General features: G+C 40.4%; 1 protein-coding gene across 1 annotated transcript in view; it reads right to left on the reverse strand.

Moving 5' to 3' along the window:
- The window catches only part of LOC120861168 (plakophilin-2-like), a 92086-nt gene that overhangs the window by 61008 nt on the left and 12404 nt on the right, over positions 1 to 18674 (reverse strand). Inside the window, exons 2-4 of the mRNA XM_040236822.1 lie at positions 15562 to 15674; positions 14520 to 15199; positions 3151 to 3286 (exon numbers count right to left, since the gene is read on the reverse strand). Of these exons, the coding sequence (XP_040092756.1) occupies positions 3151 to 3286; positions 14520 to 15199; positions 15562 to 15674 (929 nt within the window). The remainder of the gene's footprint in view (positions 1 to 3150; positions 3287 to 14519; positions 15200 to 15561; positions 15675 to 18674) is intronic.

The following is an 18674-nucleotide window of genomic DNA, read 5'->3' on the forward strand; positions in this document are numbered from 1 at the left end:
ACTTAATATAAAACTATAGTAATTGAGACAGTATGGTATTTGTATAAAGATAGGGGTCAATGGGATAGAATGCATAGTCCAGAATTAAACTCATGTATATGATTAATTCCTTTTCAACAGAAGTACAAAACTAACTCAGGATAACGTTTTTGACAAATCCTGCCTAAACAATTGCATATATTGATATACATGTTTTAACAAAAGGAACTTTGGTAAACATCTTGCAATATGTACAAAGATTAATCACAAATGGACTATTCAACTATAAAGTCTTATACTTAAAAAAACTTCTGGAAGAAAATATAGGAGATTATTTTTGTGACCTTTGAGAACAGAAAGATTTCTTGGATACACCATGAGAAGTGTGATCCACAAGGAAAAAACTGATAAATTGTACTCCATCAAAATTTAAAACTGCTGAAAGAATGAAAAAACAAAACACAACTGAGTGAAAATATTTCCAAATCATACATATGAAAAAAGACTTATATCCAGAATCTATAAAGAAATATCAAAATTTAATAATAAAACAGAAGACCTAAATAAAAAAAACAGGCAAAAGATCTGAAAACACATTTCACCAAAGAAGGTATCAATATATAGATAACAAGCAAATGAAAAGATGCTCAACATTAGTCATTAGGAAAATGCAAATTAAAACCACAATGAAAAACTACTACATTTTGCCTCTAATTAAGACTGATCATATCAAGTGTTAGGACATAGAGGAACTAGAACTCTCATACATCGCTAATGGGAATGTAAAATGGTATAGTTACTTTGTAAAACAGTTTGGCAAATCCTTAAAAAGTCGAACAACTACGATATCATCCAGGTATTCTACTCCAAGGTATTTACCTCAGAGAAATTAAAACATTTGTTTGTAAACATATGTTCATAGCAGCTTTATTTGTAATAGCCAAAACTCAAATGCCCATCGACAGGTAAGTGGATAAACACATTATGGTAACCACAAAACAAAATACTACTCACCCACACACACACACACATATACCCACACCTTTTGATACATACAACCATAAAAGATTTAAGCTGAGTAAAAGAATTCAGACAAAAAAATGCATATTTACTCTATGATACCATTTATATACAATTCTAGAAAATTAAACTAATCTATAGTAACAGAAAGCAGATCATTGACTGCCTGGGGATGGGAAGTGGGTCATGGAGGGGTAGGATGTACTGATTACCAAGGGGTACAAGGAAACTCTGGAGGTAATAAATTTGCTCACTGTATTGATTGTAATGATGGTTTCACTGTATCAAAACATGTATCTAAAATTTTGTCATTTTTAACCTTAATAAAACTGTTAAAAAACAGAACAAACAAAATTAGTGCATTTACACAAGAGAAATCTATGTAGCAGTTTTAATTAATACACACACACACACACACACACACACACACACACACATATGGAATCTAGAAAGATGGGACTGGTGAACCTATTTGCAGGGCAGCTTCCTGACCTGCATAGCTCAGAGGTTAAAGCGTCTGCCTGGAATGCAGGAGACCCAGGTTCGATCCCTGGGTCGAGAAGATCCCCTGGAGAAGGAAATGGCAACCCACTCCAGTACTCTTGTCTGGAGAATCCCATAGAGGGAGGAGCCTGGTAGGCTACAGTCCATGGGGTCGCACGACTGAGCGACTTCACTTCACTTCACTTCACTTCAAAGGGGACACAGACATAAAAAACAGACTTGAGGACACAGTAGAGGAGGGTGAGGGTGGGATGAATTGAGAGTTAACGCTGAAACATATACACTACCATATGTAAAATACACAAGGAGCTCAAATCCAGTGCTCTGTGACAACCTAGAAGGGTGGGATGGGGTGGGACGCATGTTTAAGAGGGAGAGGACATAGGTATACTTACGGCTGATTCACGTTGATGTATAGCAGAAACCAACACAATATTGTAATTATCCTCTTATTAAAAAGAAATAAATTTAAAAAAAATCTATGTAGGTAGCAGTTTTAAAGAATGAAGGTAGGGGTAATATATACTGAAGATTTCCAAGATACAGTGTTAAATTAAAACAAAGTACTGAGTATTGTAAGTAACCTGTTACCATTTGTGATTTTATTTTAAAACAAAAAGGATATTCAATCAACCCATCCAATACCTGCTTCTACATGCATAAACTATCTCTGGAAAGATACCTTAAAATTGATGTGCGAGACAAAGAGAGAAGGAGGGGTGGAGGAAGACAGAGAATGGGAGGTTGAAAGAAAAAGAGGGAGATGGAGGCCTAGACTGGGGTTTGGAGCAGGAGAAAAACTTCTATTCACTGCGTACCTTTTTAAACTATGATTTTTTCCCCCTACAAATGTATCATTTAAAACAAAGTGACCTATTGATTCCACCTTAGAGGATCTGTCCTATAGCAACACTGGTAGAAATGCCAAAAGATATATGCATAAAGCTATTCATTGAGTCATTGTTATAATGTTAAAGAAACTGTTTAAGGAAAATAAAAACTTAGAACACATTGCTCACATTTAATATATTTTTTAAATATAGAAAACAATAGCCTAAAATGTACACTCATTTTCTCTCTCGCCCCTCTTCTCTCAAAAAAACCCTGAAAATACACAGACTGCTATAAACAATTATCTCTGGAGATGGTTCTAAAGGGAAAGGTCAGACAAAGAAGGGAGAGGTACACGTAGTCATTTATGCTCTAATTTTCTGGACTGCAGAAAATTTTTTTGGTCATCAGTGTATATTTCCTTTTAGATTAAAAGGTCTCAATAAAAGATTATTTTTAATTATTTAATTAATTTAAAAAATAAGCTATGATTGACATGAAAAAAATGAAAGCTAAAGTTACTCAGTTGTGTCCGACTCTTTGGGATCCCATGGACTGTAGAGTCCATGGCATTCTCCAGGCCAGAATACTGGAGTGGGTAGCCGTTCCCTTCTCCAGGGGCTCTTCCCAACCCAGGGTTCAAACCCAGGTCTCCCACGTTACAGGCAGATTCTTTACCAGCTGATTCACCCGGGAAGCCCACAAATAATTCAATAATTTCAAATGTTAAATTAAATTTGGTTTCAGTTTGCAGGATCACCATAATAGATGTGAAAGTATGCTTGTTTTGCACCAGACTTGAGATGATATACTCACCCTTTTCCGTGCTTCAGATTTCTGGAAACACTCATGCTGTATGAAAGTAGCTGCAATAGGAATCTTGGACGGTGGCGTGTGGTCTGCCTCAAGCATACTCACTGCTCGCTCCAGAGTCATCTCCGTGTCTACATTCCTAGACAAACAATCACAGATTCAGCAAGATTCCAAACCTGCTCCCTCCTGCCTGTCAACTTGATCCTCCAGGGGATAACCTGCCTAATATCAGGAAGCACCTAGAACATCTGAGCCTTGGCTCCTGTTCAGGCGAAAGAAAAATTAGCTTCTGAGGTCAGAAGGTATAGGAATCCAGCAGCAGAAACACTCCACTTCTGGTCAGACTAGCTTCTGAGGACACTACTGAATTGAGAAGAAACTTCTCTCTATTTAAGATACATATATGTCTCACATGAAATATAAATGTATCTGACATGAAATTTAAAAGAAATTTGGTCACAGAAATTAAAAATTATCCCTACCTTGGTAATCTCATACTGAAAGTTAAATACCTTCCCTCAAAAATTATTATATTTTTCTCACAGCTGCTTAAAATCTGTTATTACACCTGAGAATAAGTTTTAAAAGAAGCATTCTAAAAGTGCTACTATTTAATGAATACAGTAGTATATAACAATATAAGCCAGGAAAACTGAGTTTGTTTGGTTAAAATAAGTTATGACAGAATCCAACAGGAAAGATAATGATTAAATGGAATAATATTAATAAAAAGACCCTTTTAAATACGATTTTATAAACATTCTGTTACCATTGTAATGACATTCAGCTACAGTCTAAGTAACATACTTTGTCCTCTACTAATTGCAAATGCATACAGTATTGATGAAATCTGATATAGTTTGATACTGAGAAGATAATTTATAGAGAATAAATAAAATTGCTATGAATAAAACAATAACTCCCAAATGCCTCACAAAAGTGGCATTAATTCTCCTTCCCATTTTATTTCTGCCTGGAGGGTGACTAAGTTTAGGCAGCCTATTACCAAGGTGTATTTGTACTTCCTTTTTCATTTTAAAAATTTTATTTTAAAGATGCTTGCTCCTTGGAAGGAAAGCTATGACAAACTTAGACAGCATATTAAAAAGCAGAGGCATTACTTTGCCTACAAAGGTCCGTACAGTCAAAGCTATGGTTTTTCCAGCAGTCATGTATGGATGTGAGAGTTGGACCATAAAGAAGGCTGAGTGCCAAAGAATTGATGCTTTTGAACTGCGGTGCTGAATAAGACTCTTGAGAGTCCCTTGGACTGCAAGGAGATCAAATGAGTCAATTCCAAAGAAAATCAAACTTGAATATTCATTGGAAGGACTGACGCTAAAGCTGAAGCTCTAATACTGTGACCACCTGATTGGAAAAGCCCACTCATAGAAAAGACCCTGATGCTGGGAAAGATTGAAGGCAAAAGGAGAAGAGGGGGGCAGAGAATGAGATGGTTAGGACAGCATCACTGATTCAATGGACATGAATTTGAGCAAATTCCAGGAGATACTGAAGAACAAGGAAGCCTGGCATACTGCAGTCCATGGGGCCACAGAGAGTCTGACATGACTTAGTGGCTGAACAACAACAACAAAGTATCACCTCAGAGAAACCACACTGAGGATGGCACCACCTTAGGACTGTGGCTAAAGACATGTCTTAAAAGTGACCTAGAGTTCTCTTCAGTGTCAAAGAGGATCACAACTGATTCATTTCAGTTAACAGAGACTTCTAAGACATTATGGGAAGGTATTTTCCAGCATCTGCTAGCAAGCACAGTGAAGAAATTCTCTCTTATATCAGGCTAACCCACCAATACATGCACCTATGTACTGAGGGGAGGATTTTTATGTTGTGAGTGGCATGTCTGTGTGTGAATGGGTGTGGCACAGGTGAGAGGATAAGAGTAACAGGCCTCATGACTAAAAACTAATTCCCACTGCTTCTGAAACACATGTTCAAACATAGAATTGTTACCTCATGAGTATAAGGGTATTAAAAATGAAGCAGTTCTGGCATCTATACTGAGAATTATATAATGATCTCATATTTTAAACTTTTATGCCTCAGGAGGCAATTTAATTGGTAAAAATGTAGGCTATTACCATTAAAACTAGAATCTGAATCATTTTTATTTAACATAAACTCCCTTTTAAAAAGATGGAAATATTTCACAGGCATGGACTCCAATTACAGGGAAATCAAAAGTCAAAAAAATTTTAAGTCTTTCACCATCTACCACTATAGGTGTTTAAATTGATGAGACAGCATTCATAAGCTAAGAATAACCTTCTGTTTAATACTTCTTTTTTTAAGATTTAGCCATTAATCCATTTCATAAGTCATAAATGACTCAAGAAAGTTTGAATTTCCCAACAAAATTTCCCATCCAAACCAAAATTTCCCAACCAACAAATAATTCCATTACTCTAATCCTTTATTTTCCTGAACATGATTCACAAAGAAGTTCTTCATTCACTGCCAGCCAACCTAATGCTACTTCAATTTATCACTAAAAACAATTCCCAAACAGAACAAAGACTTCCTCAACAAGAACGTCTGCCACAGCTGTCAGGGCAACAATTTTCTGTTGTTATTGTCTGTAAAGTCTAACCATATAGCACAGCATATGTTCTGACCTCAGTCTGGCTCCCTCTCTTGCCATCCTCCACCCCATCTCCTCTCCCTCCCCTGATGGACTAACTCTTCCTCCAATCACACTCGACTTTTAATCCTTCTCTAAATGCTGCATGCCCTTCACAAGCCACTCTCTCTGATGTTTCTAGGAAGCCCACCCTTCTACCTATTTCTTATCATTCTTTAAGACTCAATTCAAATATCATCCCTTCTGTATTCCTATCCCCAGCTAAAGCTATTCCTTTCCTCCTCTATTCTCTTCTTAACCCAATGGAATTGGAGTCTGCTCACCCAACACTCAGCAAAGCTAATCCAATGACACTGGGTTGTGCTGAAGGAAAGTACAGTGTTTGTTATAGGACACCAAGCAAGGAGAAAGGGCAGCTCACGCTCAAAAAACAGGATGGCTGGCAGGACAGGATATTTAAAAGGAAAACTAGGGGTGAGGGTTGCAAGGTGCCTAGTCAGCTTGTGGATATTCTTCTGATTGATTCCTAGTGGGGTAACAGAATGATGTTCCAGGAATCTTAACACTCAGCCTTCTGGTTCTAACCAGTATGGGGTCAAGGTGCTGGTGGTGAGCATGTAGTCACCATCCACCATGATTAGGGATCCTAATTTCTGCAAAACAACTCTAAGATACATGTCAGATTGTTATCTATATTCCTCAGGGTGAACCAGGAGTCCTGTGACTCAAGTTCTAATCATTAACTGCTTAAGCTCTTGCTCTTTGGGTCTTAGAGAAAGCCTAGGAGACTAAAGCCTTTCTTCAAACAAGAAACAGGGGACATGGAGGGAATTTTGTACCCAGGCAAGGCCCTGCAGGCTCCTTTTTGGTTTCCTTCAATCTCTCTCTCCTCCTCCCTACTTTCTTCTCTGCCTCCCTTTCTTCCCTCTTCCTTCCCTTTCTGCTCATTTATGAAACATTTCTTGAAGCCTATAGAAATGTGGCTTGGGAGAAAGGGTTGGGGAGGGAAGGATCAGGATGAGCAGTTATTCCTGGGTTCCATTATCCACTGAATGTATTCTCCAATAGTGAGTCTTTTCAACCACTTTAGTTAATATGTTAATATGATGTCAATATCTTCATCATAAAAATGTAAACAGGAAGCAGTGTAAAGTATTATTGGTCAGGTATGAGTAATTATAGGAAAAAATTAAAAACACATACTTTTTTTTTTGATATGCACTCCCTCAGCAACCTCATTCCTGACAATAGCAACACAGCCCTACCCCAGGATGGTTCACAGATATCAGAACAGCTCTGAAGGTCAAGCAAACACCAAATGATGAATGAAGAGCTCCCTCGTGTTGTCAGATGCTTAGGAAATGCAAACCCTCCTACCTCACAAAGATTCTAGGTGTGATGAAAACACTGCTTTATAATGGTGACCTTAGAGTGGATATGAGTTTCTAGAGACAGTTTTGAGGGCGTTACAAAAGTCTTAGCTGAAGCAATGAAGTTGTGAACTGGGGTGTTAAAAATGGAAAGAAAGATATAGTTGAAAGAGGCCTGAATAATCAAAGAACTAAAGAAGCAGGTAACTAAGAAGATGTGAAGGGAAGTTAATATCTTTTCTGTTCTGTGCTGCTCTACATCACAAACTTCACTGGCGATCATACCAGAGACACAGTCACTCACCTTTGCCTCCCTCTCCTAATGAAAATAGCTGTGAAAAGAAGAGAGTTGAAAAGCAAAGGAGAAAATGAAAGATACAAGAATCTGAATGCAGAGTTCCAGAGAATAGCAAGAAGAGATAAGAAAGCCTTCCTCAGTGATCAATGCAAAGAAATAGAGGAAAAGAACAGAATGGGAAAGACTAGAGATCTCTTCAAGAAAATTAGAGATACCAAGGGAACATTTCATGCAAAGATGGGCTTGATAAAGGACAGAAATGGTATGGACCTAACAAAAGCAGAAGATATTAAGAAGAGTGGCAAGAATACACAGAAGAACTGTACAAAAAAGATCTTCACCACCCAGATAATCACGATGGTGTGATCTCTCATCTAGAGCCAGACATCCGGGAACGTGAAGTCAAGTGGACCTTAGAAAGCATCACTACAAAAAAAGCTAATGGAGGTGATGGAATTCCAGTTGAGCTGTTTCAAATCCTGAAAGATGATGCTGTGAAAGTGTTGCACTCAATATGCCAGCAAATTTGGAAAACTCAGCAGTGGCCACAGGACTGGAAAAGGTCAGTTTTCATTCCAATCCCAAAGAAAGGCAATGCCAAAGAATGCTCAAACTACCACACAATTGCACTCATCTCACATGCTAGTAAAGTAATGCTCAAAATTCTCCAATATATTCAGCAATATGTGAACCGTGAACTTCCAGATGTTCAAGCTGGTTTTAGAAAAGGCAGAGGAACCAGAGGTCAAATTGCCAGCATCTGCTGGATCATGGAAAAAGCATGAGAGTTCCAGAAAAACATCTATTTCTGCTTTATCGACTATGTCAAAGCTTTTGACTGTGTGGATCACAAGAAACTGTGGAAAATTCTGAAAGAGATGGGAATCCCAGACCACCTGACCTTCCTCTTGAGAAACCTATATGCAGGTCAGGAAGCAACAGTTAGAACTGGACATGGAACAACAGACTGGTTCCAAATAGGAAAAGGAGTACATCAAGGCTGTATATTGTCACCCTGCTTATTTAACTTCTATGCAGAGTACATCATGAGAAACGCTGGACTGGAAGAAACACAAGCTGGAATCAAGATTGCCAGGAGAAATATCAATAACCTCAGATATGCAGATGACACCACCCTTATGGCAGAAAGTGAAGAATAACTAAAACGCCTCTTGATGAAAGTGAAAGCGGAGAGTGAAAAAGTTGGCTTAAAGCTCAACATTCAGAAAACAAAGATCATGGCATTTGGTCCCATCACTTCACGGGAAATAGATGGGGAAACAGTGGAAACAATGTCAGATTTTATTTTTGGGGGCTCCAAAATCACTGCAGATGGTGATTGCAGCCATGAAATTAAAAGACACTTACTCCTTGGAAGGAAAGTTATGACCAACCTAGATAGCATATTCAAAAGCAGAGACATTAGTTTGCCAACTAAGGTCCGTCTAGTCAAGGCTATGGTTATTCCTGTGGTCATGTATGGATGTGAAATTTGGACTGTGAAGAAAGCTGAGTGCCGAAGAATTGATGCTTTTGAACTGTGGTGTTGGAGAAGACTCTTGAGAGTCCCTTGGACTGCAAGGAGATCCAACCAGTGCATTCTGAAGGAGATCAACTCTGAGATTTCTTTGGAAGGAATGATGCTAAAGCTGAAACTCCAGTACTTTGGCCACCTCATGTGAAGAGTTGACTCATTGGAAAAGACTCTGATGCTGGGAGGGACTGGGGGCAGGAGGAGAAGGGGACGACAGAGGATGAGATGGCTGGATGGCATCACTGACTCGATGAATGTGAGTCTGAGTGAATTCCAGGAGTTGGTGATGGACAGGGAGGCCTGGCGAGCTGCGATTCATGGGGTTGCAAAGAGTTGGACACGACTGAGCGACTGAACTGAACTGATGCAAAAGCATCACTCTTGTTTTCTGAATTCCTGTAGACACTAGTACAATCTAGCACTTGATGTGTCTTATTTTCTTCTTTATAGATCTTCTCTGTTGCTGCTAAGTCACTTCAGTTGTATCCGACTCTGTGTGACCCCATAGATGGCAGCCCACCAGGCTCCCCCATCCCTAGGATTCTCCAGGCAAGAACACTGGAGTGGGTTGCCATTTCCTTCTCCAATGCATGAAAGTGAAAATTAAAAAGGAAGTCGCTCAGTTGTGTCTGACTCTTTGCGCCCCCATGGACTGCAGCCCACCAGGCTCCTCAGTCCATGGGATTCTCCAGGCAAGAGTACTGGAGTGGGGTGCCATTGCCTTCTTCCACAGATCTTCTCTAGACCTTCATATATCCCATTAAATTTTTATCTCTATGGTGCTTACAGAAGTGCTGGGTACAGCGAAGCAACCTAATATTCATTTGCTGAACCACCAGTCCATTATATGTACAGAAATCATATTTTCATAAAACTGATTACAGTGTTTTACTTAGTTATTTCTTAAATCTTTTTCAACAGTCTGATTTAGAGCAGCTATTGACTATCTATCTTCTACTCCAGTGTTTTGATTTTCAGCTACATTAGAAACTGATCAGCCATTCTTCTTTTAGAAACAAAGACCCATTGTTTAATATCTTCTGTCATTATGCAGGATTACAGTTTTAGAGAGTATAGTTTTATTCCTATTCTATAAGGAATGTTCCACAAATGTGAAAGAACACTTCTTCACATGTGGGACTTTGTAAAAAAATTGAATTCCATATATAGGCACTAGATGGAGCTTGAAATGTGAGACACTGCAAGGCATAGGAGAGCAGAGCATGTGTTCTCAGGGGGCAGGCTGGGGAACTGAAATGAGCCATGGAACACATCAAAGGAGGAAGAGAACCAGATATGGATGCCACCTTGATCATTATAGGAAATATCCCTGACCCCCTTTCCTTTCCATACATAGCAACATTTTCAAGAAGTGGTCATTTCTATGATTTCTGTTCTCTAGGATGGCAACTTTAGGAATCATCAAGAGTAGATTTCTTGCCCTTTATTTTAAATTTCTTGATCCCAAGTATTTCTTCTATTCTTGGAACATGATTAATTATTGTAATAAAATTTTCTCTATTAAAACAATAACTCGAAATTAGAGGGAGAGCAGACAGGTAAATGAATAACCACAATGTATTATCCTGTAGTAGAGACACCCACACAGTGCAACTATCTGGAGCACCTAGTTGCCAAGGTAAGTGGTCAGATGGTAAATGAGGTAAATCTAGAATCATGATTAGCCAGCCAAAAAATAGCTGCTGGGAAGAAATAGATTAGATAGGTAGATAAGAAAAGAAGGAAGAAAGAGGGAAAGAAAGGAAGGAAAGAAAAGAAGGCACAAAGATAAAAAGAAATAAAATAAGTGAATCAATACTTTTCATCCCAAAGAAGGGCAATGCCAAAGAATGTTCAAACTACTATACAATTCTTCTGATTTCACATGCTAGCAAAGTAATCGGAGAAGGCAATGGCACCCCACTCCAGTACTCTTGCTTGGAAAATCCCATGGACGGAGGAGTCTGGTAGGCTGCAGTCCATGGAGTCGCTAAGAGTCGGATACGACTGAGCGACTTCCCTTTCACTTTTCACTTTCATGCACTGGAGAAGGAAATGGCAACCCACTCCAGTGTTCTTGCCTGAGAATCCCAGGGACGGGGGAGCCTGGTGGGCTGCCGTCTATGGGGTCACACAGAGTTGGACATGACTGAAGTGACTTAGCAGCAGTAGCAGCAGCAGCAGCAAAGTAATGCTCAAAATCCTTCAAGTTAGGCTTCAATAATACATGAACCGAGAATTTCCAGATGTAAAAGCTGGATTTAGAAAAGGCAGAGGAACCAGACAACAAACTGCCAACATCTGTTGGATCATAGAAAAAGCAAGAGAGTTCCAAAAAACATCTACTTCTACTTCATTGACTGTGCTAAAGCCTTTGTGTGGATCACAACAAACTGTGGAAAATTCTTCAAGAGATGGGAATAACAGACCACCTTACCTGCCTCCTGAGAAACCTGTATGCAGGTCAAGAAGCAACAGTTAGAACTGGACATGGAACAATGGACTGGTTCAAAATTGGGAATATACATCAAGGCTGTATATTGTCACCCTGCTTATTTAACTTATATGCAGAGTACATCATGAGAAATGCTGGGCTGGATGAATCACAAGCTGGAATAAAAGCTGCAGGGAGAAATATCAGTAAGCTCAGAAATGCAGATGATACCACTCTAATGCCAGAAAGCACAAAGGAACTAAAGAGACTCTTGATGAGGATAAGAGAGGAGAGTGAAAAGTTGGCTTAAAACTCAACATTCAAAAAACGAAGATTGTGGCATCTAGTCCAATCACTTCATTGCAAATAGAAGGGGAAAAAAATTGAAGCAGAGACAGATTTCATTTTTTGGCTCCAAAATCACTGTGACTGCAGCCATGAAATTAAAAGATGCTTCCTCCCTGGAAGAAAAGCTATGACAAACCTAGACAGCATATTAAAAAGCAGGGACATCCATTTGCTGACAAAAGTCCACATAGTCAAAGCTATGGTTTTCCAGTAGTCATGTATGGATGTGAGAGTTGGACCATAAAGAAGGCTGAGAGCCATAGAAATGATGCTTTTGAACTGTGGTGCTAGAAAAGACTCCTGAGAGTCTCTTGGTCAGCAAGGAGGATCAAACCAGTCAACTCTTAACGAAATCAACCCTGAATATTCACTGGAAGGACTGATGCTGAAGCTGAAGCTTCAATACTTCAGCCACACGATGTGAAGAGCCGTCTCATTGGAAAAGACCCTGAAGCTGGGAAAGATTGATGGCAGGAGGAGAAGGAGGGAGATGGAGGATGAGATGGTTGAATGGCATCACTGACTTAATGGACATGAGTTAGAGCAAACCCTGGGAGATAGTGAAGGGCAGGGAAGCCTGGCATGCTGTAGTCCATGGGGTTGCAAATAGTCAGACACAACTTAGCAACTGAACAACAAGAAAAGCAAGAGGTTCAAGGTGGTTTGAGTGTTCAGGCGTGTTTTTGGGGATGGTGATGATGAAGCGTGAAAAAGAGTAGAAAGAGATCAGACTAGAGTGTAAGCAGAAGTAGAAACATGGGCCTTGTGTGCCATGCTAAAAAGCACAAAGGTTTGGTGGAATTATGGGAAGATTATAAGTTGTGGAGAGGAATCATCAGAGTTTGGAAGATCATTCTAACAGTTTTAGAGAATGGTTGAGAACAAGACCAGAGGAAGAGAGACCTATGCAATAGAGACAGAAAGAGGGTAAAAATTTACAACCCATTAAGGAGTTAAAAATAATAGCTTGGTGATATGTGACTATGAAGGGAAAAGACAAGCATGACTCCTAGGTTTATAAATGACAGGACTTTAGTATGAAGAGATGGTCAGGAATAGAAGGTAGGGAAGAGCTGATAAATTTAATTTTGAACATACTGAGTCCATGAGGTTGTTAGAAATACACACAAATTTAGAGTTGAGGATAGAGGACAGAGATGAAAATGAAACACTGGGAATCACAGGATGTAAGTGCAGTATGCAGGGCCCCTTTAGAAGAGCACCAAGACCAAAACAGAAGGGTTGATGAAGATAACTTCCTCGGGCATGCAAAGAAGTCCTTGCAGGAAAGACTAAGGCATGGCTAGAAGAAACCAGGAGAAGCTGGTGTCCTGACTACCCAGGGAAGAGAGAATTTCACAGTTTATTAAATGCTGCCCACAGACTAATACAGGTGCTAATTATGTGTCTGCTTCAGATGTAGCATTAGGGCAGCCTTTGGTAGATCTGTGGGGAGCCTATTTCAAAAATGTTGGGGACTAAAGTCATACTACAGTGAGTGGATGGCAGCCTGGGAAGTGACAAAGTGGTGGAAGCATGAGGACAGAGATGGAAGAAGAGAAGAGTGCCAGCTGTGCAGAAGGTGAAGCTATAGTTCTGTTACTGTTGGAATCATTTCATTAAAACTGACCAAGCACAAATCTTACAACATAGCAGGCATTTAATACATCTTGAATTATCAATTTAAAAGAAATGATCAGCTTTTCCCTCCATAAATAATTACCTCATGCATTTTTCTTTTTATAAGTGTGTCCATATTGACAAAGATCTACTTTCTAAAGAAATGTTATAAGTCTCATATTAATTTTGCTTTATAAAAAATATTTCTTGCTTCAAGATTAGATTAGCCCTAAAATCTTTTCTCACCAGTGCCTACCTAATCAATGAGTATACTGCACAATTTCACTTAAAGGGATGATTAAAGGTAATAATTTCCATTAACCAACTTCACAGGTTTAAAAAAAGTCAAATATTTAATGTTTTACCATAATGATACATCATTATTTTAGTAGTTACTAAATGTAATCATCCATCCATTTCTCAACTTTTCTCTTAGTGAGTTCCTCAGTTTATGAAATTTGTGCTCCAGCATTAAACTTGAATGAAAGTTAAAGTTCCAAACACTAGATTAGTCAAGCCATAATGTAAACAGGAGAGGTAAAGGAATGACTTTGAAACTTCAAGTATTTTAATTATTCAGTATTACAAAACAAAAACTCCGATAAATCCCTTATACTAGAGTCAAATAATATTGAATAAAATTATCAGGTATATCAAAGGAAAAGAGACATTTAGAAATTAGTTGCCTCTGATTAGCACTTCCTTTTTCGGTAGTGTTATCAAAAGAGCATTCGTGGTTCACTTTTAACACCGGGAATAAACATTTTTGCCTTTTTCCTTCCTTTATTTCAAGGAATGATTGTGAAAAATGCATGTAATTATCCATTTCTTCATCTACTTTGGAGTTAGCTCCATTCAAAGCAGATTTTCACATAACCAAGGGGTCAGGCCTCCCTTTAGCCATCATCTAATTTGAAACAGATGGACTAAAAGCCACATTTCCCCGCAGAGCTGCCATACAAGCAGGTAGCTTGGCCCCTGTCCCTGAGGTAAATAGGCTAATCTGTCAATTAGGCAGCGGCCTGAGAAGTCATTATTTTAATCACTTATCTCTGGAAGCCTTTCTCTGCAGCCCCAGAAGCGCCAGCTCACGCAGTTAAGGGCTGTGGGAACAGAATGTGCTGGCACTGACAGCGCAGCAGATTGAGAAGGGGACTCACCCAGACTGGGCCTCGGTGAAAGTGCTTCTCTCGGCGGCGAGCATGATCCCACTTCCTCCCGCCGCCACCTGGCCCACGGTCATGTGCGGCCTCCTCCCGCCCGCCTCGGCCTCCCTCAGTGTGCGGGTGCTGTGGAAGGAGCTCTGATGCCAGGACGACCGCTCTGCCCGGCCCTGCGTGCCCGGCGGCATGGGCGCCGGCCTGGCCTGCCCCGCGGCGAGTCCCGCAGTCACGTAGTTCTCCTTCTCCAGGAGGTTGCCCAGGCTGTGGCTGGTCCCAGGCCTGGGGTAGGTAAGCACTACCGGGTGGACAGGGGCGCCGTCAAAATCAGCTTCGTTCACGGACCCGTACTGGTAGCGCCTGCTGTAGGTGTCGTAGTGACGCTGTCTGCCCACCGCCCCGGAGTGGCTGAAACCTACAATTTCTGAGCGGGCATAGCGAGGTGGCACGAGAAGCGTGGACCTCCTGCTCTCCTGGTGCCTCAAGGTGTGGCCGGCCTGGCTTCTCTGGCTGTACTGGTGCTCGCTGTGTGCGTACTGAGCCCTCTCAGGGCTGCTGTCTGGGGAAATCTCAAGTCTCCTTAGAGGCTGCCTGAAGAACCTTTCCTCCACCGACTTCTGGGAGCTGTACTGCGAAGTTCCTCTTCCCCAGCGACCTTCATAAGTGGGAGCTGTGCCTGTCTGCACAAAAGAGAAATAAAATTTAAATGAGGCATGAATCAGTTTTCATCTTTGTTGAAGATCAATTATCCTAGGACTATTACACAAGATGTTGGTTTCTCTAAATCACACGGAGAAAGTCGGCTCCTTTCTGGGTAAAATCTGTTTTTAACAAGACTTGGTTGTCTAGTTATCCGCACCAGGATTTGATACTGTTTAAAGTTTCCAGTTTTCCATGATGTCCACACAAAACCAATCTTCTTATAATACATTTAGGAAATGGTAATACTTGAGAACGGTACACGTTAAAAAATAACCCATAGAAATTTAAAAATGTTTACTTGGTATTCTAATAACTATGGTTCTATTCTTTGGTATCCTACCTTTAGTAAGTCATAGGTTTTAGTAACAGGGGAACGCACACCAGCAAAATCATTTTCAACCAAGTGTAGATTGTAGACATATTCAGGAACACTGCTAGTTCGGTGAAGATTTCCTGAAAGCAAACAAAATAAGTGGGCCAATCAGTGGTGGTGGTGGTTTAGTTGCTAAGTTGTGACCGACTCTTGTGACCCCATGGACTGTAGCCTGCCAGGCTCCTCTGTCCATGGGATTCTCGAGGCAAGAATATATAACAATAGTATATTTTAAATTTAAGTAATTAAAGTCAGTGACAAGTATTAGATTTATGTTAGTGTTTTTCAGTGTTAGGTTAACATGGGGCTTCCCAGGTGACGAAATGGTAAAGAATCTGCCTGCTAATGCAGGAGATGCAAGAGATGCGGGTTCGATCCATGGGTTGGGAAGATCCCCTGGAGTAGGAAATGGCAAACCACTTCAGTATTCTTGCCAGAAGGTTCCATGGACAGAAGAGCCTGGCAGGCTAGAGACCATGGGGTTGCAGAATCAGACACAACTGAGCATGCATGCAATACAAGGCAAGGTTAATATGACCCTGGGATGTGGCAAATGATCACAAGTTCTGGCAACATCCTTCACAAGCTTTTCAAAATAAAAGCTGAATTAAAAATAAAATTAAAACTTTTTTTGAGCAAAGGGAAGAAAGGAGAGAGGAGATTTTCACAAAAATCTAAACGTTTATTACAATCCTGAAGAATTTGGAAATCACTCAGTTGGCTTACATGGTCTGTACTATAAAAGTTCAGTTTCTGTAAGTTAAGAGGAATACCCACGGCAGCAACTCTGAAGTTTCCTGAGAAAATGTAGGTGAGGCAATAAATATAATGGGTCAATGTATTCAGACCAAACATGGGTCAGTTTGAAAAATGCCAACTCTTGGGCCTGCAGCATTAGGCAATGTGAGAGTTAGGCAGGAGAGGGAATCCACTTCCACACCAAAAAAGAACTGATGACTGGTTCTTAGTTTGGGGTTTAACAGATAGCCTGTTCCTGCAAATGCTGCACAGGAGACAAGCCCTTCCTGCCCCGGTCTGTGGAGACTACAGGGACTCTCAAGTAAATTTGTTGTTGTTTAGTTGCTAAGTTGTGTCAGACTCTAACTGGGGCACATCTTAAAATACTCTTTGAGCTTCAAATGTCTTAAAAAGCTTCCAGTGTTTTAATCAGTTCTTTTGTAATCTCCCACTGCTTGCAAAAAAATAAAAATAAAAAAAGCCAAAAAACTAATCAAAATAATCAAATATCTCTAAAACTTAGGTAATTTCTAATTTCTTGTTAACCAAAATTACTGTCACATAGCATTCTTTTAGAAATTAGAGGAAAAATACAATACTAAATTAACTCTTCTAGGCTTCAGAGACTCGTGAAAGATGTTGGTAATAAAATAACACAGGTAGACCCTTTCCAATACAACTAGAACATACCAACATACTTTCCCAATAAATTGTTAGAGTCTAACTAAATATATTCGCAAGTTACTTTGAGGGAGAGGTGGAATGGAGAGTGTTGTTGCCAAAAAGCTAAAAAAGTAAGAATCCATCCCAGATTATTTTTGTACATGTGTTTTATTTCCTGGAGCCAAATAATCTGGCTAGTAAACATGTTTCAGGCCTCAAGGGGTCCTGGGGAAGACAGCTACAGGCTTGTAAGTATCACCCTAAAGATCAGGGGAGTTGAGCAAAGGTACACAGCTGTTTGGAGAAGGCAATGGCAACCCACTCCAGTACTCTTGCCTGGAAAACCCCATGGACAGAGGAGCCTGGTAGGCTGCAGTCCATGGGGTCGCTAAGAGTCGGGCATGACTTGAGCGACTTCACTTTCACTTTTCACTTTCATGCACTGGAGAAGGAAATGGCAACCCACTCCAGTATTCTTGCCTGGAGAATCACAGGGACGGAGGAGCTTAGTGGGCTGCCGTCTATGGGGTTGCACAACTGAAGCGCCTTAGCAGCAGCAGCAGCAGACAGCTGTTTCCAGGGGCTTGATTTCTTCTCAAGAGTTAGCACAAGGTCAGGCAGCCTCTTAGTTTTTAACTTCAATGTCAGAAGAAGCCTAGAACTTGGACACTGAAAGGAAAATCTTCTGTACGAACCCATATCAAAAGCTGTGAGAGGCTTAAGTACTCAGCTCTCAGTGTCTGCCTGAGGTTCCTGCTCAGGCTGTCTGTAGTCCCTAACTCAGGTCTCACTGTTCCTTCTCTCGCCCCTACCCCCACCCCCGACTACCAGGGAGGTAATGCTGCAAGGAAGAGTCCCACCCATGTGGGAAAGGAGGCTAAATGTTTGGCTTACATTCTTAACTCAACATTGTTGCTGTGGGTGGTAAGGCTTTTTAAAGCAACACGGATTAACACCTTAAACTGCAAGATTACTTTTAAGGAACTCAAATTATTTTATTTTATACTTTGTGATGCAGAGTTAGCTATTATCATATCCCTTTAAAAGAGGGAAACTTAAATTCAGTTCAGTTGCTCAGTTGTGTCTGACTCTTTGCCACCCCATGGATTGCAGCACGCCAGACTTCCCTGTTCATCACCAACTCCGGGGGCCTACTCAAACTCATGTCCATCCAGTTGGTGATGCCATCCAACCATCTCATCCTCTGTCATCCCCTTCTCCTCTCACCTTCAATCTTTCCTGGCATCAGGTTCTTGTCCAATGAGTCAGTTCTTTGCATCAGGTGGCCAAAGTATTGGAGTTTCAGCTTCAGCATCAGTCCTTCCAATGAATATTCAGGACTGATTTCCTTTAGGATTGACTGGTTTAATCTCCTTGCAGTCAAAGGGACTCTCAAGAGTCCCAGCATCACAGTTCAAAAGCTTCAATTCTTTGGTGCTCAGCTTTCTTTATGGTACAACATCCATACATGACTACTGGAAAAACCATAGCTTTGACTAGACGGACAAAGTAAATGTCTGCTTTTTAATATGTTGTTTAGGATAGTCATAACTTTTCTTCCAGGGAGCAAGAGTGTTTTAATTTCATGGCTGCAGTGACCCACCATCTGCAGTCATTTTGGAGTCCCCCAAAATAAAGTCTGCCACTATTTCCATTGTTTCCCCATCTATTTGACATGA

Source organism: Oryx dammah, unplaced genomic scaffold (genome assembly GCF_014754425.2).
Source record: "Oryx dammah isolate SB20612 unplaced genomic scaffold, SCBI_Odam_1.1 HiC_scaffold_11229, whole genome shotgun sequence".
Taxonomy (NCBI): Eukaryota; Metazoa; Chordata; class Mammalia; order Artiodactyla; family Bovidae; genus Oryx; species Oryx dammah.